Source organism: Rissa tridactyla, chromosome 6, assembly GCF_028500815.1.
Source record: "Rissa tridactyla isolate bRisTri1 chromosome 6, bRisTri1.patW.cur.20221130, whole genome shotgun sequence".
Taxonomy (NCBI): domain Eukaryota; kingdom Metazoa; phylum Chordata; class Aves; order Charadriiformes; family Laridae; genus Rissa; species Rissa tridactyla.
Genome location: NC_071471.1, coordinates 24,667,189 through 24,693,836, shown reverse-complemented (window position 1 = coordinate 24,693,836; position 26,648 = coordinate 24,667,189). Strand labels below are relative to the sequence as shown.

At 37.4% G+C, this 26,648-nt stretch overlaps 1 protein-coding gene across 7 annotated transcripts in view; it reads right to left on the bottom strand.

The window, feature by feature from the left end:
- Nucleotides 1-7,068: 7,068 nt before the first annotated feature.
- U2SURP (U2 snRNP associated SURP domain containing) overlaps nt 7,069-26,648 on the bottom strand; it is a 45,576-nt gene continuing 25,996 nt past the window's right edge. For 6 of the 7 annotated variants that reach the window (XM_054204917.1, XM_054204918.1, XM_054204915.1 and 3 more), the window contains 11 exons: nt 26,424-26,503; nt 25,284-25,371; nt 23,868-23,990; nt 22,189-22,345; nt 21,734-21,829; nt 21,082-21,148; nt 19,903-20,065; nt 12,122-12,232; nt 9,866-9,984; nt 8,857-9,033; nt 7,069-7,587 (listed from right to left, as the gene is read on the bottom strand). In XM_054204917.1, coding sequence (XP_054060892.1) covers nt 7,449-7,587; nt 8,857-9,033; nt 9,866-9,984; nt 12,122-12,232; nt 19,903-20,065; nt 21,082-21,148; nt 21,734-21,829; nt 22,189-22,345; nt 23,868-23,990; nt 25,284-25,371; nt 26,424-26,503 — 1,320 coding nt within the window. In that variant the 3' untranslated portion in view covers nt 7,069-7,448. The remainder of the gene's footprint in view (nt 7,588-8,856; nt 9,034-9,865; nt 9,985-12,121; nt 12,233-19,902; nt 20,066-21,081; nt 21,149-21,733; nt 21,830-22,188; nt 22,346-23,867; nt 23,991-25,283; nt 25,372-26,423; nt 26,504-26,648) is intronic. The other variant, XM_054204919.1, reaches the window with a different exon arrangement.

Below are 26,648 nucleotides of genomic sequence, written 5' to 3'. Positions count from 1 at the left end.
TTACCCTCTGTAAAAACAGAGGGTGAGAATCCACAGCCTCTCAATTCACACAATGGCCAGAATTCAATCCCAGTCTCATGTCTTAAATTTTATAGCTAATTCTTTTCCAGAGTTTGCCCAAGGCAATACTCTCCATTCATTAACTAATTAGCAGACAGTTCTTTTCCCATAGCACAGGGAAGATAAACTAAAATGCCAGGAACAAATATTTTACCAGCAACCCAAGAGATGCAGATTTTAGGATGAAAATGACCACTATCAGCTGTAATAAAAATCTCTATACCGTAATAAGTTCAGAAGGTTCATCTCCAGTCTCTGAGCTTCTCTGTTTGCAACAGGGCAGTGCGAGCTCTCACAGTGTCTAGCAGGCAAAGACATCCGGCAAAATCATTCCTGAAACATCAAAGGTGTACCTTTTTAGCACGGCTAAAAAGATGAAAACTGGCTTCCACATCCTGTGTTGACATTGGTGATGATCTTGGAAGTCTAATCCTGAGCACAGGCTAATTCCCTGATCTCTCTTCCACAAATCCAAACTGCATGCATGAATTCCACACTCCTCTTCCCACACCAGCTAAATTTTATACCCAGAACAGTCAGTCATACAGAATTAACCTATTCTGCTAGGTTAAATCTTTTCATGAAAGATTTCTGAGACCTATTACACAGACCTTATTGCTTACCCTTTTCTCCACACTCACCTTTCAGCAGGCACACTTACCTTACCCAAGTTCTAATGACTGAAGTCTCAGACCTAGGTCCAGCCTCAGAAGCCCAAGAACCAGAATCAGAACGCCAATTTCACGCTTGTTTGCAGGCACCCTCTTATCAAGAGTAAAACTGATGGTCTGTATTTAAGGCAAACAGCTACAAGAAGTAGCCGACCAGTCCACACGAGTGAAAATAAAAACAGAGCAAGTAGGTCCAGGGATATCACAACATACGTGTTTCTTGACTGTGAGCCCTAAGTGAAGACTGTTAGTAATTGGGACTTGTGATCTCTCCAGAATAAATGCTCTGGGCTCTAATAACATCAGGAGTTCTTATTCCAGCCTTTCCCATCTTGTGGGGGTATCTGAGGTTTCTCTCCTCTTCTTGGTCTTTCAAAGATCTTGCAGAAATTAAATTACCTTGGAGGCATTTGCTCCTCTCAGATTTGAGTGATGGGTTCAAGCATCACTGGAGACAAGAGAGAGACAGCGTAACAGCTCACTGCTGCTACGGGAGATGGCCCCAGTCCTGCATTCCCTTCCTCCATCACATAAACCTGCCTACCCTGGACGACTCCTACCTTTCCACAAGGAAAGTGGTTAAACAAGTGCTAGAGCCGGTGGCGGGAAAGTGACAGGAGTGCGTGACCAGAGCGGAAGTGAGCGGGATGCAGAGTGCAGCATCGATGCAGCCCATCTAATCAAACCACACGCTCCACATGAAAATACTGTGGATGAACTTGCATGTTACAAGTGAACCGTTACCAAAAATGAGGACCATCCTGCTCACTGTCTGCCCCTGTTCCCTGTACTGAGCCAGTTCAACTCACTAAGCCAGCAGGTCAATCAAGTGAAAACAAGCACACCAAAAAAAGCGTTTTCCCTTTAACGAATGGAACTGGCCGCTCACAGGACACAAGAGTAAGAGAAGGGGAGGCATGGGGAAGGCAGGAACAGGACCTGCACCCCACAGCAGCAGAAAGCTGTGACACTGGCCCAGCCGTAACACACAACCTCACGCCATGGCACGACACGAGCTCCATTCCCTCCACCTGACGTTCCTGGGAATGGTGTTAACTACTGAAAAGCTGCTCATCATCTCAATATCTGAGCAGCAGTTCCAAGTGGGAGGTTTTCTTTGTTCAAGAGAGGATCATACAAGCAACTACACAGCGAGCAGCCCAGGGCTTGTTAATGAGTTTCTGAGAAGCAAAGAGGTCACTGTTGACAGCAGAACGGCAGCAGCAATTAGAGTTCGACAACACAGGCAGAATCAGCGTCCGCCAGCAGCAGAGCTGGCAAGGGCAAGAAACCACCCTTAGCATAACACCCAAAAACACCGCTCTTTCTCCAGGTTAAAAATAAAACCATTTATGGATATTGGCAAACTGACAGTTTTATTGTTGCCACGTCACTTGGAAAATTTTCTGCATAAAATACAAAACCAAAAGCAAGTAAGACAAAAAAGTTCACGTGAAACTACCATTTCCTTTTTAAATAACCACAAACAGAAAACTTTCCAGCTTATGACAGTTACACAGTAAAACATCCCTGCACAAGATTAGACATCAGAAGTGACAAATGAAACAGTCTTACCCATGAAAACTGACTGCACTGACAGAAGCAGGTGGAGGAAAAAATAGTATGCAATTGTGTAAGACTTCTGCATCCTACACAGGGAAAATACACGTGGACAAAATTAATTTAGCATTTTAGTTACGATTCTTAGAAGAGCAGCTTACATACTGAAGAGCAGCAGTTACAGCAGCGGCACGAACCAGCCGTATACTCAAAGTCTTGCAATAGCTCGTGCAGCAATGTGAAAAGAAATCTCCAAATACTACCATGGGCTGTTTTAATAAAACGTACGTTTATGAACTCAACGGCCTTATTCAGAAAAGTAAGCTCAGAGACAGTTTTCAGGGTTTGACTGCTAATACCAGGTTTGTAGTTTGATAAATCTCATAATACGGAACAGTTGATTTCAAAAGAACTGTAAAATTCTCATCTACATTATTCCACTGCTGCTGTCTTCAACTGTAGAGTTCAATTCTCTTGTTAATCTTCGCAACTGCCCCAAATCTAGATTTTTCAACAACGAAAATGCATAGAAAGTAGGGCGATCCTTACCAAAAAGGTAGTAATTCCAATATCCTTCAAAACTACGTTTACCTTAATGCAACCAAATACATGTGTCCCCATGTAAGTATTCAGTGTAGACCCACAATAGTTGAGAAACATCTTGCCCCGAATCCCTCGCGCAGCTGTATGAAAGGACAGCAAGCCAGCAACCTAAAAGTAGATGCACAGTTCAGACCTTAACCCAACTGCAGAAATACAACGCTTCCAATTTTCATTTATTACAAGTATTAATTCCACCAAAGGACTGCAAACGTGTGGAGGAAAAACCCACAAGCAATCTGCGTAAAGTGACCAAAGACACTAAGAACATTTTTGGCTGATCTTGCTTTTCTCATCACAAGATTCTAGTTTTTAAGTCATGTTACATGATTTCCTTCAAGACACCTTCCTCTTGCAAGCACAGTTCAGAGACAGCACTATTTTGCTTTCAACATGCCAAGAAGAGGCCTCAAACACTGGCTGATTCCCCAAAAAACCCCTAAAGATAACTGGATTTCCCATTTCGGTGCTCCAAAACTCAGGTATCTCAGGCAGTACTCATGCCAGATTGGAAGTCTGACACAATGTTTACAGAGTTTCAGCTATAAAACGTGCCTCAGAAATTCATTAACTGAAACCAGTACAACTTTGAAAGCTACCCCAATGGTGGGGACAATCCTAAATTCATAACTGAAAAAGCACAGGAGCGGTTTTACATGCAGAAAAACACAAGGAATACAATAATCCAGCAACTTCAAAGGGTTCATGTGTGTTTAGGTAGAGCTGCTGTTTTGGTACAGAAGGTGATCTGTAAATGCAGAGAGCAGAACATTCGGTGTCACTGGGACAGATTGACTCACCTTAGCGATAGCTGTGATTCTAAATGCATGCTTTGGAAAACATCATTTGTTACCCTTGTTCATCAGTGGTTTATTCTTATACTTCAAAACCTCCAAGGGGGAGGCGGGGGGAGCACACATGCCCAGTGCCTAGTGCCCGAGCAATAACCTCACATCGACGTTCAGAAACCAACTCTTCTTCAAATAGTATTACACACGGTACGTGCAGCTGGTGCGCCCAGAAGTCAGAGGAAGTCACAGAGTTTAAAAAAGGCAGTTCAAATATAAATGCTTCTGTAAAACTGGTAAGGAAAGATTTTAATTGTCAGAAGGAGACTATGCAAACAAGTAGCTTGTCTCCACCGAGACAGGGTGCAGATGCTCAGCGTGGGAGAGTCCGGTTCTTACAGAGATACTCACAGAGTCAGGACTGGTTCAGAAAAACCAGAGGTGAACTTGCAACTCCGTACCTAGAAGGCCGTCACATGAATACCTGAATGTCCTACAGAGCGCTGGGTGGGCTTCACCAAAATGTACCAGCATAACAGTCTCTAGTACCTACCTGGGAATATACCACGTACCTCCCATTTCCCGTGAGATCCCTCACGCGATGGGCCTCAGCAGCTACTTCAGGCTGCAGGGGAGCAGTCAGCAGCACTAGAGCTCGGCTGTAGCAAGCTACGCTCAGTTTCTCTGCTTCGGATAAACCTAAACGCTTAGCATGAATATTTACCTCAGATCTCATCCGTTAGAGAGGACAGTGAAGCCCCTTACCCACTCGTGCCTCCTCCCGCTCCTGCGGCGAAGGGTCAGGCGCTCACTGAGGGGGGTGTTTGGAGGGTAATATGGGCTCCTTCTTCCTGCACAATCACAAAAAACATTTGGAAACACTGGCACGCACTTCCTCAGGTCAGAGCTCTTTTTTACACAAGGACTCGTCTCGATAATACTTTCTGAATCGCAGGATCAATATTTAAATTACCCCAATCCTACATCAACTAGGTGATTTTTCAGCATTTCACTCCCAAAAAGTCAGACAGTAATGGCAGACTGTGACTACACCTCGTCACTGCAACAAGGCCTAAGGAAAAATAAATTTCACAGACAGCCTAATTTTCAGTCTTCACTATTACTTTGCATCTTTTGTAAAAGATTTGTTACCAGATCCCGTCTCCCCCACCCTTTTCTTTACGGAAAAGCTAAGCTCTAAACAAAACTGTTCATAAAAAAAAAAAAAAGAAAGAAAATGAAAAGAGTAAGTAGGATCCAAAGATGTTATTTTCAACAGGAGAAAAACCAGTCATTCAGTTAAGTATACAGATTCCTAATTGCTCTTAAAAGGCCATTAGGTAAAAAACAGCTTTTCTAAAGCCCAGGATATGAAGCAAAGAACAAGAGGTCGGAGAACGGTATTTAGAGAATAAAGATACTGAAAAAAGGTATTGCATAATAAAGCTGTTACAAAATAAAGTCTAATGGCTGAGCTCACCTTTGCTCTCATGCTACTTGGCTAGAGCCCTTTATAATCACTGATGAGAATTTTATAAAAGCTGAAGTCAAAATTAATTATTGAAAAGTATGTCTAACCTATGATGCTAAGTGATTTTCCACCCTGAGAATTTTTAGCTATTAAATGAAATACACAATTGATTCTGCAGATACAATATTCCTGTGGCAAACTATCTTTAGTCTCACTTCACCTAGAACATTGCCATTCATCACTCCTCCATTTATAAACAGCTACAAGATAAAAGTAATAGTTTTAAAGAAGTAAATCGGATCTGAGGTATCTTCTTCCTATTGTGAAGTTAGGGTTCGTAAAGTTAGGGTTCTCCCTGTCCCCAACTGATTTTAGTATCTACTTTTTGCTCTAGAAAACCTTATCAAGTCTGTGCCAGGTGTGAATACACAGCATTTAAGAAACAAAAAACACAACTTAGTTTCTAATAGTATAGCTACCAAAATCTGTACATCTGAAACACCTTATATTACAGGAAGAAAGAAAAATATAAAAAATAAACTCATGCATATTTCTAAAACAGATTCTTTATAATGTAATATAAACAGATATAAGGTGTATTCTTTTCTCATTATTAATGCATCTATTCAATATTCATTCTAAGAAAGTCTTTACAGTACACATGCATTCTCCGTATTTTCAGTATTCCTGATCATCTCTCAGTTCTCATTAGCAAAGAGAATTCTCCACTGAATTCTTACATTTGCAACAATTTCTATAATTTTATAACAAAGCTTCCTATCAGGAAAAAAAAAAAAAGGAGAAAATATATATATATTTTTAAATTAAATATGCATGTTTTTCAAGAGACATTTTACATGCTGCGTCTGAAAGTGTTGCCTCTTAGGCTATATACATGTACAACAGAAGATTCTCCCCGGCACATTTACAAAAGTCTAACAATGTAAAAACTTTAGATCCACAAGTATAATAGCAGGCCATCATCCAGCACTCTGTGCCTGTAGTTAAGTACAGCTTTTGCTTTTAGAAACAGTTCACAGGAGGCCAGATCCCTTTTAATGTTATGTTTTTATTACAATCTCCCCACACCTCCAAGTATAAACATTGAATCCCCCCCAGTTTCTCATCCCTCCCACCCACAGAAAGGTTGCATGATAAGACCAAGGCGAAGCGATTTAAAGCCACATCAATGCCTAACACACACAACAGGTTTGGAGAAGGGAAAAGCCTAACATTAAAAAAAGTTAAACAGCCTCTTGCTTCCAAAATATTAATAAATAAAGTAGGTAATAAAAAAAATGTAATTTTTTCCCATTTTGAAGAATTTCCACAACAGAGGAATAAATTCAATAAAATAACGTAAAAGCTGTCCTTTTGGAATAAAAACCAGTTTTAGAAAACAATAGCGTACTGTAGGTTGCAATTATTGTACCTATACGTATGGAAGAAGTCACAGAGCCTCAGGCGTGCTGTCCTTTTCTTGTTCCCCATGCATGCCATAAACATGGCTTGTTATTGATACATCATGTATATGCGCTATACATACACATACATATGATGCATCTCCGCAGAGGGCCTTTTTCAAAAACAAACAAAAACATTACTCTGGTGTCACAAATATTCCCTGCCATTAAAATGGAGAAATACAAAGCAAAGATTTCCCGGTAAAGTTTATCATGGTAGGTACCAGACTGTTCAACTGTTCTTACAGTAAAATATCATGGTGGGAAAGAAAACCCATCCACTGGATTCAAAAGGTGCTTTTAGCTGGATGGTTAAACTAGTGACAACAGGAACAGAGCTACCACTATGCTGAAAGATCTAAGCACCATAGTATGTCCGAAATACACAGTACTTCCAAACAAACTATGAATTCCTTCAGAGATCTGTATCACCAGTGGGGCAAGAAAACAACATCTTAATTTTCTGTTCAGATTTTATTTGAAATCTAATTCAAACTGTCAAAGCTACAAAAAGGGGGAACATTGGAGTTATTTTTCCTATGTCACAACATTCTAAAACAAAATATCACTACTGCCAGCAGATCAGTTACACACATTTCTGATGAAACTTCTAAACACAAAAATGTTTCATTTGGGAAATAGTCACAATGAAGATATTTTGTACAATATAAAACAATGACAGGTCTACGGATGCCGATACTCATGAGTATACACGTGCATTCACAAAAAAAAAAAAAATCAGGAATGCTTTTTTGTTTTTTAACAGACTGTTCAGGCACAAAAACAAAACCGCATTTCCAGTAAGTGACAGCATCATAAAAAAATATTAACATTGTCAGTGTTTGCTTTTCTTTGACTTCTTGTGAGATCTGTGAGGAGAACGGGATTGAGACCTGGATTTTTTCCCTGACTTTTTAGGGGATCTGGATCGTGATCTTCTTGATCTTTTGGGTGTCCTGGAGCCAGATGGCGACCTGCAAAACCAAATAAAGTTTTAGGTCAAATACTAATTGATAATACCAACTTTTTCTAAAGTATTTAGCATTCATTTACTGAGCTAAACAAGGTAGAAAATTATTTTTCTCTAGTAAGGGCAAGTAACAGAATGGTATCTTGCTTTTGAGAGAAAGGCAATTTTTGCATTATAAGGTTTTTAACATAGTTTGGCCTTAACTTCAGTGCTTAGAATCCACAAGGAAAAATAGCACCAACTCATGTCCTTAAACCAACATGAGGAATTCACAACCTTCCGCATATGCCTCAGCCACCTTGGCTCTTGTATTAATAGCAGCCTATATCCATATAGAAGAGAATAGAAATTAAAAATCATATTGAATTGTGTTATGCTGAAATACTTTTGATTCCTATCAAGCATGTTCAGCTTGTGATATAACCCCACAGAAAAACTACACTGAACTGTCATGTAACCCACACCTAATAATCTGATATAATCTCAATTGAATGACCATCATAGTAACTTTAAAAAAAAAACCTCAAATAGTTTTCCATTTCTATTTGAATTCCTAACCTATAGGACAAGAATCTGAGTACTGCAAATACGTACTACAATTTTCTCACCAGCATCAGAGGAATTTTCCTCAGCTTGTCCGAGAAACCTTACATCAATAAGATATTCTACACATCTAAAAGAAGCGAAAGCTGATCTTTTGAGTTTTGAGCTACAAAGGCATCAATACAATAATAAAATCTCACCGCAAGTTTAACATTAACTGGAGACAAATATTTGTGTCAGTCTGGCGATTAGGCAATACCTACTTCAGAAACAAAAACCTGTAAGCAGTATCTAATCTAGATATTTTTCATTAAAAAGAACAAACCATAGGAGAGGAGCTTCATGTAAGCAAATCATCAGTTAAAAACTGCACGTTCACTATAATTCTAGAAGTTCTATGGGCTACAGAAGATGTTTCCTTTGAAAATAAGAAGCTAACAAGCAGCAAGGCTTTGGTTTAAAAAAGCATTTCTGAAAACTATCAGTAAACAGGTAAACAAGAACACAGAAGTGAACAGCCTTGAGCTATCACGGCAGGAGGCTGTATACACTTCAGACACCGAACATTCAGAGCTATTAACCAGGAACAAGCAATATAGTTCGTTATGAGAGAAAATACTTGCACATCAAATATGCTCTGCTAAAACACACACAAACAAAAAAACCCAACAGAAACACACCTATGTACTTAACTTTCCTACAATCTGAAACAGAGAAGACACCAGCTTACCTTTTGCCTTTTTTACTGACATCTCTGGGAGAATCTTTATGCGATGACCGAGAACGTGAACTTTCTTTGTGGGAACGTTCAGAGCGTTCCGAGCGTTCCGATTTTGGTGATGGAGATTTTGCTCGTCTACTGCCACTGCTGCGAGATGGGCTCGGTGAAGCACTGTGTCGTCTTTTCCTTTGTGAAGAAAGCAAGTACAGTTATGTACATACACATGCAGAGACACACAAAGAAGTGAAAAGGGTGTATTAAGAAAATGGACTCCTTTCTGTAGATATTCTCTTTTGCCAATTAACATTAGATCCTTTTAAGTAATTAAAAAGTAGTATGCTTTTTATTACTTAAAACAAACAAATCAAGTTCAACATGCACGCCAGACTTTCTTTGGATGAAAAAAATTAAGACCTCTGACTCATCTTTGTTTATTGCAGTATAAAAACATTCTGTCATAGTTTCCTGAGAAGCAAGGCATTTTTCTGTATCTACACTTAATAGAAATAGAGTAATAATGGAAGAATTCGGCTATACAAGTATTACAAGATCAGGGTGTACAATCAACTACCCTAAAACTAGCTGTTCTGAAGAATTTTTACTATGAGATGAATAACATTTAAGCCACCGCAAATAATCTGTGGTATGACTTCAGTACAGTTTTCTGACTAATACGCTGCAGTCAATTTACTGCTAAAAGAGAGCTAAATATACCCTGTTTTCAACTGGTCATTATTTTACCATGTTTCCTCAGGGCCTAAATGAGACCAAAGGGGATTCTATTCAAAATGGTATGCCACTTGGGGCAGAACACAATTCGTTTAAAATTTTCAAACATGTTTTAATATCCAAAGCACAGGGGTTTTTTGTTGTTGAGTGGTTTTCTTTATTTGGGTGGTTTTTTGTTTTTCTTTTAAAATAAAATGCACAATACAATGTAATTTCAAGGCTACCACTGCATACAAAGATACTGTGAGGCTTTTCTTCCCATCCAGCTTACTCCAAGGAAAGCTCTTACCTCTCTTTTCTCGTTGGTGTACATTCCTCCTTCTCCTTCTTATCTTTGGACCTGGACTCATTTTTTTCCTTGTCCTTTTTGTCTCTGTCCCGTTCTCTTTCCAACTCTTTTTCTTTTTCCTAGATTATTAGAAGCATTCATGATTTCAGATGAGGTGTGACTAATGATTAAGACAATCAAGCCAATCACAAACAGCATGAAAGCACTGAGTACTGAAGGAACACAGCACATATTCTGGGAAGGAACTAATGGGCACACCACACCCACTCTCCAAATCTTTACTACTGCTCTGTACACAGCAGAAACATTTATTGTAACACAAACACCGACAAAAACACGAAAGATGTCACCCTTTGTGAGAAAGTCTGAGTATCTAATTGGAAGTGAACTGTCTTCAATTTTACAAGTTTCAGGGAAACATTACAGCTTAACAGATTTTCTAAACTAAACTAACCATGAAAGAATACCAGGAACCTCTTTTTACTTAGAACATATGCATTCATTAATCCAGACTGAAAATTGAGATAATCTCATAACGCCAAGACATTTAAAGACAAAACAATACAAAAAATATTCTGCAATAATGCCTACTCTGTCAAAAAAACCCCACAAATACAGTCCATTTCTATATGCCATCAGGACCATTTTCAAAGAAAATATATACCCTAAGCACACCTCGTTTGTTTGTCAAATAGTTGGAAAATTAATCATACAAAACCAAGCCTAAACCATCAGCAAGTCTAAACAGAGATCAAAAGACATGCTTCTTTCAGTACTGGCATAAATTCCTTCCATGGCAATAAAGAGATATTCCCTGCATACCCAATAAAGACAACAAAGAAGGGGTGATTTAGTTAAATGAAAGAAGGGGGGTTATATGAGTAGGAAATTTATTCTTGAAAGCTCATTCTGTAGTAAATTAGACAAAAAACGATGACCAACCACCAAGTTCGTGGGAAATGCAATCAGATCCACTATTGCATTATTATTATACAAACTAACTTTATTACGGCATTAAAGCAAAAGATAAAGTTATTCCCTTAACAATGGCGTAGTTATTGTTTTAAAGAACACCTGTTATCATAAAATATTTCTTATTACCTCATCATTGAATGCGAAACCAGAAAAGCAATATCATTATTAAAAATCTAAAATACTGCAATTTGGTTGAACTAATTCAACACGAGGCATCTAAGAGGATTATGATTTACGTTTTTTTTAAGCTACTGTCTCCCTAAACTTTCTGTGGTTACTTGTACAAATCACTTCTGTCTCCAATTACAGAAAACGTTGAGGAACTGGCAAGTTTTAGGATACAGCTACATTTAAAAGGAAAGTTACTTAAGACTGAAGTCTTAACTGGTAACATCAACCTCCAAATGCGCAGATCTTCAGGGATCAGCTTTCTTAATTTTTACAAGTCTCTTTCTTCAAGGTACTATGCAAAATTACTTTAGTGATTTAGTTAAATATTGAGCAACAAATAATGCAAAGAACAAGTGACAAACACCTGGTGAAAACTGCCTATTCCTATGTAGCTTCCAAGAAACTGCATGGGTACCCAATTTCATCATTGATCTCTCAGGCTGGGAAACCTGATCAGAGAAGCAACTGCCATTTACTCTTTCTCACTAAACAGATTGTCCAAAGAGGTTACATGTTATGTTTTTAAAGATTCAAGATTACATGACGTGATGTATATGATGCTAATTTTTAAGGCCACTCTGACTTCATAGTCCAGAGAGGACTAGTAAAAAGGGTAATGGTACAGAATTATTCACTTTTGGGTGACAGTATGAGCTGGAATTATCCAGGAAATCTTAGACACTGGAGAATCAGAAGCACGTATGCTGCTTAATACTATCCTTTCTCTTCCTTTGGAAGCCTTTAGCACAATGGATCAATTACTAAAAGCAAAATGAAAAGTCTGATGAACATCTTCAATTGTCAGCTCTCCCTTTCCTTTCCCACATCTAACAGTTTGCTTGATGTAATCGATCCAGAAGTGTCCTCTTTACGGTTTCAATACGTTCTAACGATACCCATCTGTACAGTGTGAAATACTACGTTATCCTGATTAAAAAGAGAGATTATAGCTACTCTGCAGAAAGCACCTGGATTTAGACATGCAATTTGACATTACAGTAGAATTTTAATGAGAACCACGTGTTGTCGTATTTAATGCCACCTTACATTTGATAAACTCAATAAAAGCCTACCACATAAACAGAGCCAAACATAAAGAACATTTCTTACCCTCTGGAGCAGCTTGTCTCTATAGTGTTCAACCTGTTCCTGAAAACTCTGGCCTGGTTTCTTGGGTCTTTTCCCAGACTCTAACTCATCCTGAAACTTCATCACCTTAAGCTGTGAAAATAATACTGACCATTAGGTTATTGGACTTATTATTATCCAGTTAGGCAGGTGGCTGAAAATTAAATTGCCGTGATTTACAATCTGTGTTCTTCATTCTTGCTATAAAAGTTTGTGCACAAAAAGACACTAACTGTATTTAAACTGGATCAAAGCAACAAAACCACATACTTGTCTGCAGGCACCTGCAGTTGTTTACAGACACATTAAGAACTAAAACTAAAGGGATTTTTTTCTGTTATTCTACTAAATTCTGTTCCCATCATTAGAACACTGCACCCTTATATTTCTTAGATCGTTATCCGTTTTTTTCTTTCAAAATGAGATCATTTACTGCAGGTGTCTTAATATATTGTTTCAACTTCTCGTCTACTCCAAGTTTTCTTTCAGAAACTGCCTTTTTTCCATTTAACCCTAAATATCAAAATCAAATGACTGTCACGATTAGAATGTAAAAGAGATTTTTACTAACACAATGCTCTTTCATGTGCTATCAAGCTTAGAAACAAAATTCAGTTCGCTAGCGCTACTAAAAGTAACACTAAATTTACTGCGATAATATCCCCAACTGAGTCACAAAGTTAAGCAAATGTCAGAATTTTTCCATGTGTGGTTTGTTTGGTTTTGATTTTTTTTGTCTATATACACTAAAACCTTTATCCAAGTTGATTCACATCGTAAAATTTTACTCACATCTCTTAACATTTGTCAATCCTTTATTCTTACCACCATGGCCTTTTACAAACAATCTTTCAATATTTTTGTATGAGATGTCTCTTTTTTGGGGGGTGGGGAGGAGCTTGGTAATAATTTATGTTGTATTTGTCAGCCCTCTTCCAAATGTTTATGGTCTGACTCTCCTGTATTCCCTGTTTCAGTACCGACCTCCACAGTCATATATATATGAATAGATTTTTCCAGTGCTTGAGGTTTCATTTTTAGCAAACACACAAAGTATTTTTCTTTTTAGAAATATTTAACTCTTCCCCACTGAAAACACATGAAGGAAAAGACTTTGCAACTGTGTCCATTTTGATTATGTGGAAAGGATTCTTATTCTCCAGGTCCTCAATTCCCTAATATAACGTAGGCAAAAAAAAAATAAAAATAATCAAACCCTAAAGGTTTTTTCTTCCCTTTCAAAAGCAGCAGGCCAGACTGGATATGAAAATACCATATATTGTAATCAGCCCTTCCAATTACTGACTGAGCAGAAAGGAAAGGTATCACAAAAACAAACTAATCACAAGAACAAATACGTTAAGAAACATAAAAGCCAGGGAAGGATAGCACGATCCCCTTCTTTTACCACGGAAAATTTCTGGCAAATGTTCTGCTTACCTCCCTCATTTACAGAGTATGCTCTACCTATAGTTGAGCATTTTTCATGTTTGCTTACAATTCAGCCAACTAAATGGTCAGCAACCAACGGAAAACTGACACCGTCATTTGTCACATACCATTCCACCTTCTATAATGGCCTTTTTTCTTCTCCCCCCCTTCAAATGTAGAAGTTTGAAAAGCAGGAATACCTCTTGGAACCACAGTATCACACTGTACCACCTGTTCTGGTAAGAAACCAAGACTGCATTCTCTACCATCATGTAAACTCCAAGTTGCTTAGCACATTCAGTACCGAGCAGGAGTAGAGACGAGACTTAGCTGATCCAGAAGGCCTCTTGGACTGTCATGGTACGAACATGCACATAAGACTTCTATTGTGTTTTCCCAACTAAATCACCCAGATAAAAAAAAAAAAAAAAGAGCAACAAAATACACAAAACAAAAACACATCCTTACAAGATTTGATTTCTTTACATTTTTAGCCAACAAAGTTGTGACACTATCTGTTTAACCATATTTTGAAAGCCAGGAAGCATGAGTCTATAGCCCAAAGTAACTAGGAATCCAATCAATGGGCTTTACTCGATTTAATAAGCTGATCTGGATACAAAGGAATGCTGAACTTCTAGCAGCCTGTCTTACATGCATGTCACACAACTCACTGCTGGCATGAAATATAAAATGCCAAGAGGAACTATTTACATATAACTTTTCCAATAACTGTGGGCAGGGGGGAAAGGTGATCATTAGCAGGTGCCTAAAGGAAGAGAGGAAAAATAGGAAGAGCCTAGAGAATAACAACTGACTCAGCACCTCCCCAGACTCCAGCTATGCAACTACGTTAAGATCATATGGTTTCCTGAGACAGCTGTGGTCTTTTGCAAACCAAGCATCAATGGATCTCTTCCACATGGAAGCGGATCTCTCCCTTTGAACCCATGTAAACTGACTCCTTTTAGAAAGATGCTGTGGGTAGAGGAAATCAGCTCTAGCACATCCCCTGGAAAAGGAGGCCAAGTGTTACAAAATGCTGAGGTGGTATCAACAGCTCACTACGGAAAGATCATTCTCTTCCGCCTTCCTTCTCCACTCCTGCACCCCAAGCAAAGGGTTCCTCCTCCCCCTGCCCTTGCAGCAGCTGCAGTGCTTGCCTGAACCTTCCATAAGCCACATCAATTCACTAATCCAGCAGACACCCATGCCCCCACCTTCAATTATTTTTTCCCTGCATTAGTGAGATGTGTTGGCTCAGGGGAAGAATGAGCAAGTGCCAGAGCTCACAGGTAGGATCAAGGTTATTTTCTTTCAGCAGAGGTGAGCAGTAGATCATATCAGTTCATCCTACACCTTCATATATAGCAGCTTTTGCTACTTGCTCTAAAGCATCACCACCGTAACTATGTTTTAAAAGAAAAAGGAATTACTTAGGTCGCAAAGTCCAGAAAAGAATTCTGTAAAGAATTCTACCACTCAGAATTACTTTATAAACTTATATGTTTAGTTGTCTCCCTTCACTATTTCATTGTTCATAGCATATTGGCCACACAATATTCCCATCACACAGTTCCAGATACCCGCCCCAGGAGAAAGAGATCCTTAAATTATAGGCTTAAATCTGCTTAAGCATCTAATCAATGCATTTTGTAAGCATTCCACTTCATAAACCCGTATGTAGAAAGAAGTAATATATTCTCATTGAATTGGTTATTCTTTAACTAACTATTCTTGTCCAACAGACAAAAGCTATTAAGCCTGTTCATCCTTAGAAGCAGATACATTTACTTTATTTAGACTATCTCTGGAGTCACTAATACAGATGGTGATATGGAAGGGGAATTTCGAAACCCTGTGCCAAAACTTTGTAATACTAATTTCTTAGACACAGCAGTCTCCCACAGCAGAGAGTTTAGAAGATTTCAGAGACTGCAAAGCAGAAGTGTCAAATATCACTGGAGTTCCTGTGAACAATCTCTACTAAATGCTCCAGTGCAGGGATTGTGTTTCTTACTAACCAAGAGAAGGTATCTCCCGTAAATTCAAGATAAACAGCTTCACAACATGCCTCTTGCCTATCGGTTCTCATCTTGAAGTCTTCCCCCTCTCTCCTCAAACTCATTTGAGGAGAGTTTAAAAGATTCAGTCTTTCCTAGAAGTTAAGGCCTTGATTACAGACTAACCAGTAAGCTAGCAAGTTACAGAAATGGGTAACATGTCGCTACCATGGCTCAGGGAAACCACAGACTGACACAAACCGAAGCCCTGCCCGAAGCTTTTTGCATTCTGACAAACAGGTGTGCTGCGGGTACCCTCCCTTGCTTAAAATGAATCTATTTTCAAAACCCATTCTTGATTTTCTAATCTTTTGCTGATACTGTCTGAGTCCATACACAGTGGTCTTTGGGGGGAAAAAAGGCTTTTTCACAAGAGGTTATTCCACAGTTACCCACCCTCAGAACTTAAATGGCCAGGTTCAAACACAACTTATTTGAGGTAAATTAGCTGCATACTGCATGTTAGGATTAACTAGGAAGTTAATCACCAGATGCTTGATGAAAGATAGGAATTTCTGCTTGATATATAATTGCACTCAAAGCTAGACTGATTACAGACAGGACAGGCACCCAAGCAGACCAAAGTGTTTTGTTTTTCCTTAAAACATGCTCGCCCCAACAATGGCTGCAACAAGCCCTAGACTTTGCTAGAAGCAGAGCAAAATATTTCTTTGAATTTTACAGTGGGTCTATGGGCAATGGAATTTCAGCAACTACAATATTATCAACAACAGATGGCAGGGATACTGATGTACACATGTGAAATACTTCTTCAACTGTAACAGACCTCTAGCATGCTCAGTCACACTCACAGAATGACATGTATCTTGGAGCTAAGCAATTCCTTGCTTTTGTCTTTGTGTTAAACAGAAGTAGATTCAAAGATTTAAAATAGACAAGAATCTGCTGAATTAAGATAGTCATTATCTTCTGAGGAAGAACTGCTATAAATAGCAAAACTATTGGTCAAGCAAGAGCCAATCTGTCTACTTATTACTAAGCTGCAACGAGTAAAATGGTATAGATATCCAATTAAATATTTTGCAGTGGCTTCAAGTGAGCTAGGTACAGGAACCTCCACAGACTGTAAAGACCAAAGGGTTCTATTGTTCTAGTGATGATTACAAGCCCCAGACAGCTCCTATGACTTGATGAACAAATACACCATAATTCAGAGAAAGAAATAATGGTGACTGTATGGAACTTCAGTTTCTTGACAAAGGTATACAGGACCTTGAAATCCAGAACAGGTCTCGGATGCAATCTGCTCTTGTGGACTACGCTTAATCTATTCTCATCTTGTGCTCTAGTCATTCTCTGATGGAGACTGAACACTACACTAAAGAACTTTGATCTTGTCCGGTACAACAACTCATATCATGAAAGCAAGGAGTAATCTCATTTCTGTTGTGACATGCAGGAAAAACTTCTTTGGCTCTTGGTAGTAAAATAAATTGCACCTCAGATACCATGACACTTTTTTTGGGGGAGGTGGTGGTGGGATTTCTGTTTTCATACTGACAGAACACAGACACAGGACACTATAACAGAATCCAACCCTGCATTTCCTGGAGCTCAGTGGTACACAGCAGAAAGGCTGAACAGGAAGACTGAAGACCATTAGTTTTCTACCTCTGATTAAGCAATCCAATGCTACGTTGAGGTCTCAGGTGACTAACACAAAGGTGAGTAAAGGCAGCTACTAAAGAGGGCAAGTCTCCTGTTTGACCCTTTTGCAAGCACTGGATTTGTGAAGAACCTGCCTCCTGCTGCTGCTGAAGCCTGTGCTGGCTTTTTTGGGGTAGGATTATAAAATTTTGTGCAGCAACATGGAGACAGAAGTAGAGTACCTTAGAGAAAGGTCCAAGGAGGACAATGCTGCTTCATTTTGTCTGTGAGTTTTTGCACACTCTGAGGAAACAAGCTTAATGAACAATTTAAGAAACGTAAAAAAAACTGAGGTCTCTCTACAAAGAGGATTACACCTTTCTTTTAGATGTCCCTGGAGCAGGGAAAGAGAGCGACACGCTCAGTACCACGAAGACCATTCTGAAATTTGAGTTATAATGTAAAGCAAAGTGCCAATCTTTCACATTAAAAAAAAAAGTAAAGAAATCACTGTTTTTTAGCATTAGAAAAAACCCTCTGCTCTTGCTAAGTTCTGGAAAGGATTCACACTTCAGCAAGGCTGACAGGGGTATGGGGGAAGGCAAACAAGGGGTTAATAACTTGCCTCCTCTGATGGCACTAGGCTGATGACTGTGGCCAAAGTTTGTTTCTTACTGTGCTTTCTCCTCCCAGCTGACAAACTTAATTTACTAACTGTGCCAAAAGAAAGAATTGTTGTTTGTATTCATGAATTTCAAAAAAATGCATTAAAGAAACATGTTTCAGCTTCCCTGGTAGTTACTGCGTAAACTGCTAGAGAATTAGTCTTGACTATTTTTTTGGTCAAAGATTTTACATGACATTTAATATTAGATGGCATAATTGTTAAAGCTGGTAATTGGGGGTTGTTTTTTTTTTTTCCTCTCATTTCCTCCCCTCAAATTTAATAATGGATTTGTTCTTTGGCAGGGACTGGGTACATACAAAGAAGAAACTTTGAATGTGAATGATTTAAAGTAGTACAGGGAGTACTTTCCCGTCAATGACAAACTTGAGAAGAAATCTGAAAATTTAAGTACTTCTACATATGTTCTGAAAATGAAAAAATTTACAATCCTTTCCTGGCAATTCCAAAAGTCTGAAACTGACATGGTAATTTACTTACCACAAAGAATAAAGACTGCAACATGTACTTGAAAAACTCAAATATTTACCACCTAAAACTGTTAAAGACCAGATACCTTGACAAAAGAACTTACACCACTTCTGCAGTGTAAAACTGACAATGGTTAAAGTAAATAATTTCCTAATTTGCCTACACAACTGCCAGGATAACATCTATAATACAGATACTCAATCTGAAAGGAGCCCTTTCCATAACCACTACGATCATTATGCAATATGAAAACTAGTTTCACTTGTACTTTCATTAGTCTGACAGCATATATTTTCTACAGAACTACTGCCCCCATGAGTCAAGCCAGACATAAATCCCATTTAGCTTTTCAGAAATACAGAGTTTACTCACTTCAAATCACTATGCATCATGAACTTTCAAAATGCTATGCAAAGCAAGAAGTTTCTAAATGCTTAGTTATAGTCCATTAATTTTAATAATCTAAATTAGTAAACAGAAGCAGCATATATAGGAGAAATAACAGTTGTGACACTTAAAAATATTTTTGCTGCTACATTGTAAAAGAATATTATGGGGCTCTGCTAATGTCTGATTTTAGCTAACCAGTACCTTATAGCAAAAATAGGTAGGCAGCCACAATTCCACCTTTAAAATACTACCCAAATTATAATCTGTCACTTGGAGATGCTACAACTGCAGCAAGTAGTTTAGCAGCTTCTTAATATCATTTTAACACAGTGAACAGAACATACAAGAATTTCAGTATTCATTGTATCATGGATTTTAATACTGACTACAAGCTGGAAAGTCGCATGCAGTCATGGCACTGGATGACAGAAAGGCTTCATTGCTAGATAAAGCTCATGCTAAATTCAAGTTCTAGTTACTTTCTCTGTTGACCACAAACTAAGAAGCCAGCATGAAGACGTAAAAATCTGTACTGATCAACCTTAACAGCTATACTAACACCTATATTTGGAAAAAGGGTAAAAGAACAAGTGAGCCCTATAAACTGCATGCAAGTCTTCAATTAAAATGCCTCATTTCCAGGACCACCTGGTTAGTTGCATCTACTCCTCTGCTTGATGGCTGACACAGTGAAAGGAGCAACTTCCAAACGCAATAAAATACAGACACTTTAAGGCAAGAGATAGAGAGAACAAGAAAGGCATAGGACTACAGCTACATCCAAAAGTCACTCCTATTTGCCAACAGAAAGGGTAGAGGAACACAAGCAAGCTAAGGCTACCAGTGGTACTGATAAAGGACACTGAAAAAGAGGAGTAATTCTCAACATGCAGTATCCCCTGACTCAATTTTTAGTTTTTTCCTGCTCCTCTGAAAGCCAAAACAAGGCAAGGCTGTAAACAAACACATCTTTATAAAAATACACTGGGCTAAAAAAACACTATATAATAGGTCTATAATTATTTCAGTAAAAATAACTCCATATTCTATGTAGGGAACTTGAGGGGGAGGACTGGAAAGATACAGAAGGGTGGCACAAAACACCACAAGCTGACCTCTATCTCTCGGAGTTTGGCACGCTTTTCTTCACTCATTTCTGAATATTTGACTGATGACTTGGATTCAGGCATTTCTTCTTTAATAGGATTGGAATACATGTGTTGTTCTTCTGACTTAGAACTCTGAGTGTCTTCCTCATCTTCACTTTCTTCTTCTTGACTTTACAGAGAACATACAGAATTAACTTTTATATGTGTATCGAGAGATATATATGTGTATATATATTTAAGACAATTACTTGTTACAAAAATTTACCACCTCTCCTATTTAGTTTCTATGATTAGTTACTAGTTTTGAAGTCTAAGAGTGTTATGTAAAAGTCTGCAGCTACAAAACAGCCTCCATCTGTGATATAGGTATCTTAATATTTGCATTTAATTAAATCGTTAGTTTTTATTACTCGGATAATTTACACTTTTCATATAAAGAGAGTGCAGAAGAATTCTTGAAATTTACAGTCCCCAAATCCATATGAAACTCAGCTACAAAACTAGTCCACGACCACAACAAAATCTCTTTTGTGCTGTAATCGTGCTTTTCAGATATATTAAGTTTTACAAAAGAATAAAATTTATGACACTTCTGCTTTTCGGAGACAAACCTGAGACATGGCAGATATTTAAAATTATATCCCCAACTGGCCACTAGAGTGCTGCAGTACTACATGCAACGCAGTAAGATATTTAAAAGCATTACTAATAGATGCTCTCAATTGCCTAAGGAACAATGTAAAAGACTGCTCAAAAACAACAGATGGCATGGAGTCTATTAGCATCCAAAGAAACATATACACCAGAGCATTATTCACTGTGTTTGTCTCAAAAGCAAAAGGCAGAGGTTTAGATACATTCATACATATCTGACGTCAAGATTTCTGAACTTTAAAATACTACTACCTCAGTTATTACTGTTTGACACTAACTTTTCAAAACAGCATCAATTTAAAGATTGTGGTTAACAACTTTACTAAAAGGTGTAATTTATCGTGTTAGAAAAAGATTATGGGGGCTGAAAGCACGCTGCACTAAAATCCTGATTTTTCCACTTTCAAATTTTCATTTTTGTTCTCCTCTTATAATACACAGATATATCTCTCTCTCTTACAGGGAGTTCTGAAGACACTCAATCTTAGAGGAAGAAAATGAATGTTTTCATCAGAATGAAAAAGTACTTACTTTTGAATTTCCTCCTCCTCGGACTCTTCATGTTGGTCAAAAAGCTCCCATTTAGAAGTAGTAACAGCTAGAAGAGACAGTAAGATAATTTTAACAACAGAAAAAGCTGTTATTTAAATTTGAAAATTAGTATTTGTAAATATTAAAAAAATTGCAATGTGATATAATTTACCAGCATCTAGCACTTAATACACTTGCTATTTCACAGAAATACTCAAAATTGCACGTTATCAGAATATTTACTATTTACAGAGCTATTCACTTACATTGCATACCATGTTTCTGTAAATCCTTCAAGAGCAGTCAAATATCTGTCAGTTTGTAAAATCTTATCTTCCAAACAAATATTTAGAAAGACTGCCAACCACGTACCCAGATTTATATTTTTTTTCTATATTTATTCTTAATGAACTGGAAATTATTTTTAAAGTACTGAAAGTAGAGTAACAAAACCAGAATATGCTATTTTCTGCACTGAAGTTATAACTAAAAAAAGAAGTTACAACTGAAAATCCTACTGTAATACTACAGAAGTCATATTAGCACTTTTAAGCAGATCAGTTGAAAATAATCACCGAATAGGTAAATGACATTAAAGCTTTCAGTTTAATTAAGGAAGTGTTTTAGTTTAACATATATTTTGAAAACTAACCTTGAGCTTCCAGTTCGGATTCATCCACTGCTTCCCACTTCGATGGGGCAACTTTAAATATAGGCTCATTCTTTTTTGGGTCTTCAGCTGTATCCACTGTTGGAGAAAGAGACATAGAAAAATCATTTCCAAAGCTCTTCAAAAGTTCAAATGGAAAAATCCTAATTTAAATACTGAAGCATATTATACCATTTTATTGTTTGCAAAGAAAAGAAATTAGGATTTGGAACCTGATGTGCATAACATCAGAAGACAGCGACTCTGTCTCTGCAGCAACGACAATCTAAAAGCAGTTTTTAAACTAATTCTTCCTAGAACAAATTGAAATTGATCAATTCAACATTTTACGAAGCAATATGCCATGTTAATTCTTGGCTGTACTTGTGAAAACTACTCTGGAAAAGATCATCAAGAATTGAAGATCCAAATTGAAAGTAAAGTTGAACATTTCATACAAGGAACTCCATCAAGATCGTCATCCAGCGATTTAATTGGGACTCCATCCAGATCATCAATAGGAGCAGCATCAATAGGAATTCCATCCACATCTTCTAGTGGAGCACCATCAAGTTCTTCTTCAATAGGAGCACCATCGAGATCATCTGGTACTTCCTTAAAGCAAATAATAATTAATTATTTCAAAAACAAATCTACATTGCTTTTCTTTTACTTTTGATTAATTTCTTTTTAAAGGAGTAGCTTTAAAAATACTTAAAGCCCAAAAAACTCAACTTCAACAATTTTTGCTACCAAGTACAGTTGCTTATTGCAAAGGTAAAATACAACAATATCCTCCTGTTAAAAGCTATAAGCAAGAACTTGGAATTTGTCCACAATGTACCAGAAGCTTCGCAATACTTTTATTCAAAAGAAGAAATATTAGACTGAGGTTTAGCTTGAAAGGAGCCAATTACAGTCAGATAAATTATGCTTACTACATATGAAAGATTCCCTGAGAAGCAGTAATCTGAACAGCTGCCAGAAATCAACTATTTAGCAGGAACACATCCAAGACCAGGATGGGGCTGGATGGGGCTCTGAGCAACATGGTCTAGTAAAAGGTGTCCCTGCCCATGGCAGGGGGGTCGGAACTAGATGACCTTTAAGGTCCCTTCCAACCCAAACCACTCTATGGTTCTATGAACACAAATTTAAGGAACACACGTAAATGATAAATACACCTACATGCTCTAGCTTGTTAGGTACAGCCTCTGTCCTTCATACATGCACATTCACCCTGCTCTACTGCTCTGGGAAATAAGCCTCCCAATATATAACCTTCCAATTATACTGTAGGTCTCCCTCCCACTGTTCTGCAAGGCATGTTTCCACAGAGTTCTAAAATGAACTCATCCTAAACATACATCCATTCACTAGTGTCCACTGTCATAATTATCTAAATAATATTTATCTGTAACTGTAAACAGATCAGTACACATTCACTCAGTGCTAATGGTATTCTAGAAATTTCATGCATAGAGCTTCAAAATATTGAATAATAATTTATACATGTCACTATGCAATAAATTCACTACATATCCTGTTTAAAATAACCCTAAAAAAAGAGAAAAATGCTGTAGCATAACTAGGAAGTTAGAAACTTACTGCTTTATACAACACAGCAAATATCAAAGTAGAATATCAGCAGTGTAAATGATCTATCACAACCTTTCACTCAAACTAAGAAAGCTCAAATGGCTCTATTACATTCAAGCATGAAACTCACACAAAAAGCAAGCGGATGATTCAGGTAGCCAGATGCCAAGCGATTTAGAAACTCTCAAAATTTAAAACTAATGGCTGAAATTCTAACTCAAAATTCACATACAGATACTACAGAGTATTTCCAATACAAAGGAAATACCTGTCATTCTGCACTAGTCTTTCCTCTGAAATGGTTTCACAATGTAACTTCACCACAGCACCTAATCTACAAGCAACAAACGCATAAACAGATTAAACAGTATTTGCATCTGAAAATATCTTTAAACATCTGTATTTAAGAGCAAGGATTCAGAGGAAAAAGGGTTTATTCACCCCAACAGAGATATCAACATAATCCCTGCCAGCCCTTTTTTTTGTATTTACATATTTCTCCTCACCATCCGTTAGCATCACTGCCAAGGTCACTTACCTCCGTTTCTTTATCTTCCATGATATTTACAAGCCCCAAGAAAATATTCTGTAGTTTGATCAGAAATGGCTCTGGATAGATCGCCCAGTCTTCCCATGCTCGGAAGCATGTCATTACCCGTTGCTAGAAGCAATAGGAAAAAAAAGAATGCTAAAAAACTTGTATTAAGAAATTGTAAGTGATTGGAAATACCACACAGAGAACTACTACTGTAGACAGCTACTTCTCAGTAGTTCCATACTGGAGTATATTACAATGATACCATGTTGGGCACGACTAGCAATTTTACAGAAATACATATATAGGAACTACTTTTTTAAAAATTTCATTTGGGTTTCATTGTTGCTTTAAATTCCTGTTTAACTTCCTTTAAATTTCGGCTGGTCGCGCTTCCTACGCCAACAGTAAATTTCATTCTGCTCAGATGTTCAAAGCAGGTGTCTCTACTAAATGTAACAGAAATTATTTTTTCCTTTTGTAAAATAAAATAAAAACTTAACACTGGCTTATTTTATTACTGAACTGAAATTATGTTCCTATTTTCATTTTTTTATAGAAGCGAAGTATATTTGAAACGATGGGCTTCAGATCAAGCTTGACACATTAAATGTAGCTGGAGATGTAGATATTAAAAAAAAATAAATAATCTGCTGCCTCACTTTATCACATAATTTAATAAACAGTATTAAAATAGCAAACAACCAAAATTGATTCTAGAGCAAATGGGAGCAGAGAAGGCAGAACAACCAGGATAAAGATCTCCATACAGAAAAGCTAACTACACTGTAAGCTTTGTATTTAAAGTTTGATTTAAAAGAAAAAAAAAAAAAAGAATAAAGAACTGTAGAGACATCTTTAAAAGATGAAAAGGAAAAGCTAGGCTGAGCACTGAGAATGGTGAGAAGCAGAGCACTTGATCTCAAAAAAATCACTCTCAACTACCCACGGTCAGACTGCTTATCAGACCTCAAAAAATAAAGTTTAACTATCACCAAAAATGTTAAAAAGTAACTTTACGCTGTTATGTTTCCATAAACTGTTATCCAGCAGTTTCCTTCCGCACTGAGCAGCTCAAATTTATTTTTGAAACTGAAACATAGGTAGTCCAAAAATAATCAAAGCGCTAGAAGGCCTTGTTTGCAATTCAAGCACTAGATAGCTATCCTCTCAACCCCACATCTACCGGTACTCTTCGGCTGTTAGATGCTCATTTTCTTCCTTAATTTCGAGGCAATCTTAGCAAGAGAGAAAACTTAATTTTTATTTAGTTTTGGTTTGTTGTTTAAAAAAAAAAAAACACGCACGCTTATTTAGGAAGCTTGATGTTTAAACCACCTATCATAGTACGCAACCTCTTGTGCAGGAACATCTATTTATTTGACTTCTATGTCATGTAAATAACAATGAAATACATACCTTGAAATTTTCAGACTGTAAATGGCCTTGTATTGTACGGTAAGTAGCATTGAGATCAGAGAATATCTGACATAATTTTGTTTCAAAACTAGAATTAAACATATACATTTCTTTAGTTAAATTTTGTAATAAATGTTTTCCGGACATACATAATTCACGAAAATACCTGGGACACAGGACTCAAAAGCGCAAGGTTCTGATCCCTATAGTAGCCATGAACTGAACTATAAAGCAAATATGATTACTATATATTAAATCACCTTGGACAACAACAGAACTGTGAAGGGAGATCTTCACATCTGCTGCAGTCTCTTTAAACAGCCTGGAAGGACTGGAGGAGGATAAAAGGAGTTTTACAACCTTACATACAACAAAAGGATTGTCTCAAAATTAAATCTGTAATTTTAAAAAATTCTTAGTTATGTTTCTATTCTAATTTACTTGATGAAAGCAGAGTAAGAACTGCCTAGCTTCCCTTGAGCTTCTCTCAATGTGCAAAAAATAAACTAGTACAGCAAAGACACACTGCAACAAGGAACACGATTTGCAATCGCTGGAGTTCTGTAACACACTGAATATTTGCCATCATGCTATCATAACATTAGAGAGACTCCAGGAAGTAGACACAATCAAATATCTAAATAGGTCAAAGGTACTCTCGCTTGGACATTTGTCCTAAGTTCTGCTCAGCACCTTCGAAACAGAAGTACATAATCCCCTTATTAGTTCTCCAAACCCGATGGAGAATTAAAAAACACCTTATAATTAAAAAAACACACTCTATTTCAAAAATTGACCTCTGCATCGATTATGTGCTACACCATATCTTGAATATTATCTACAGTCTCTCTTTCTGCAAAAAGGCACATGAGTTATTCTCACCTCTATGTGGTTGCATGCAAGTGGTCCCTTGCACAGGGCAGATAAGCTTTCTTTCTGCATTACAAAGCAATCCTATGCACTAACATGTTACATCTTATACATTTACATGCAAAGAGATCAAAATATCATCACTGCTGTAACAGTATCCTCATAGAAAAGTGTAAATTTCTCTACAACCACATGTATCCAGAGATGTATAAAACTGAATATAAGGATATTCTTTTTTTTATCATCAATCACCTAAATTATTATACTTACAATTTTCTATAGTAGGAAGCATTGGCAACTTTAGCTGAAGAGTTGTATAACACATCTGACACTAGATATAATCTTGCAATCTACAATAAAGAATGGTCAAATTAAGATAATGCGAGAGTTTAAATTATCCTGAAAATACACGCATTCTTCCAGATAGAATACAAGACAGCTTAACCTATCTAGAATTATCAAATTAGAACTAAGCATAACACAGCCATATTGTTA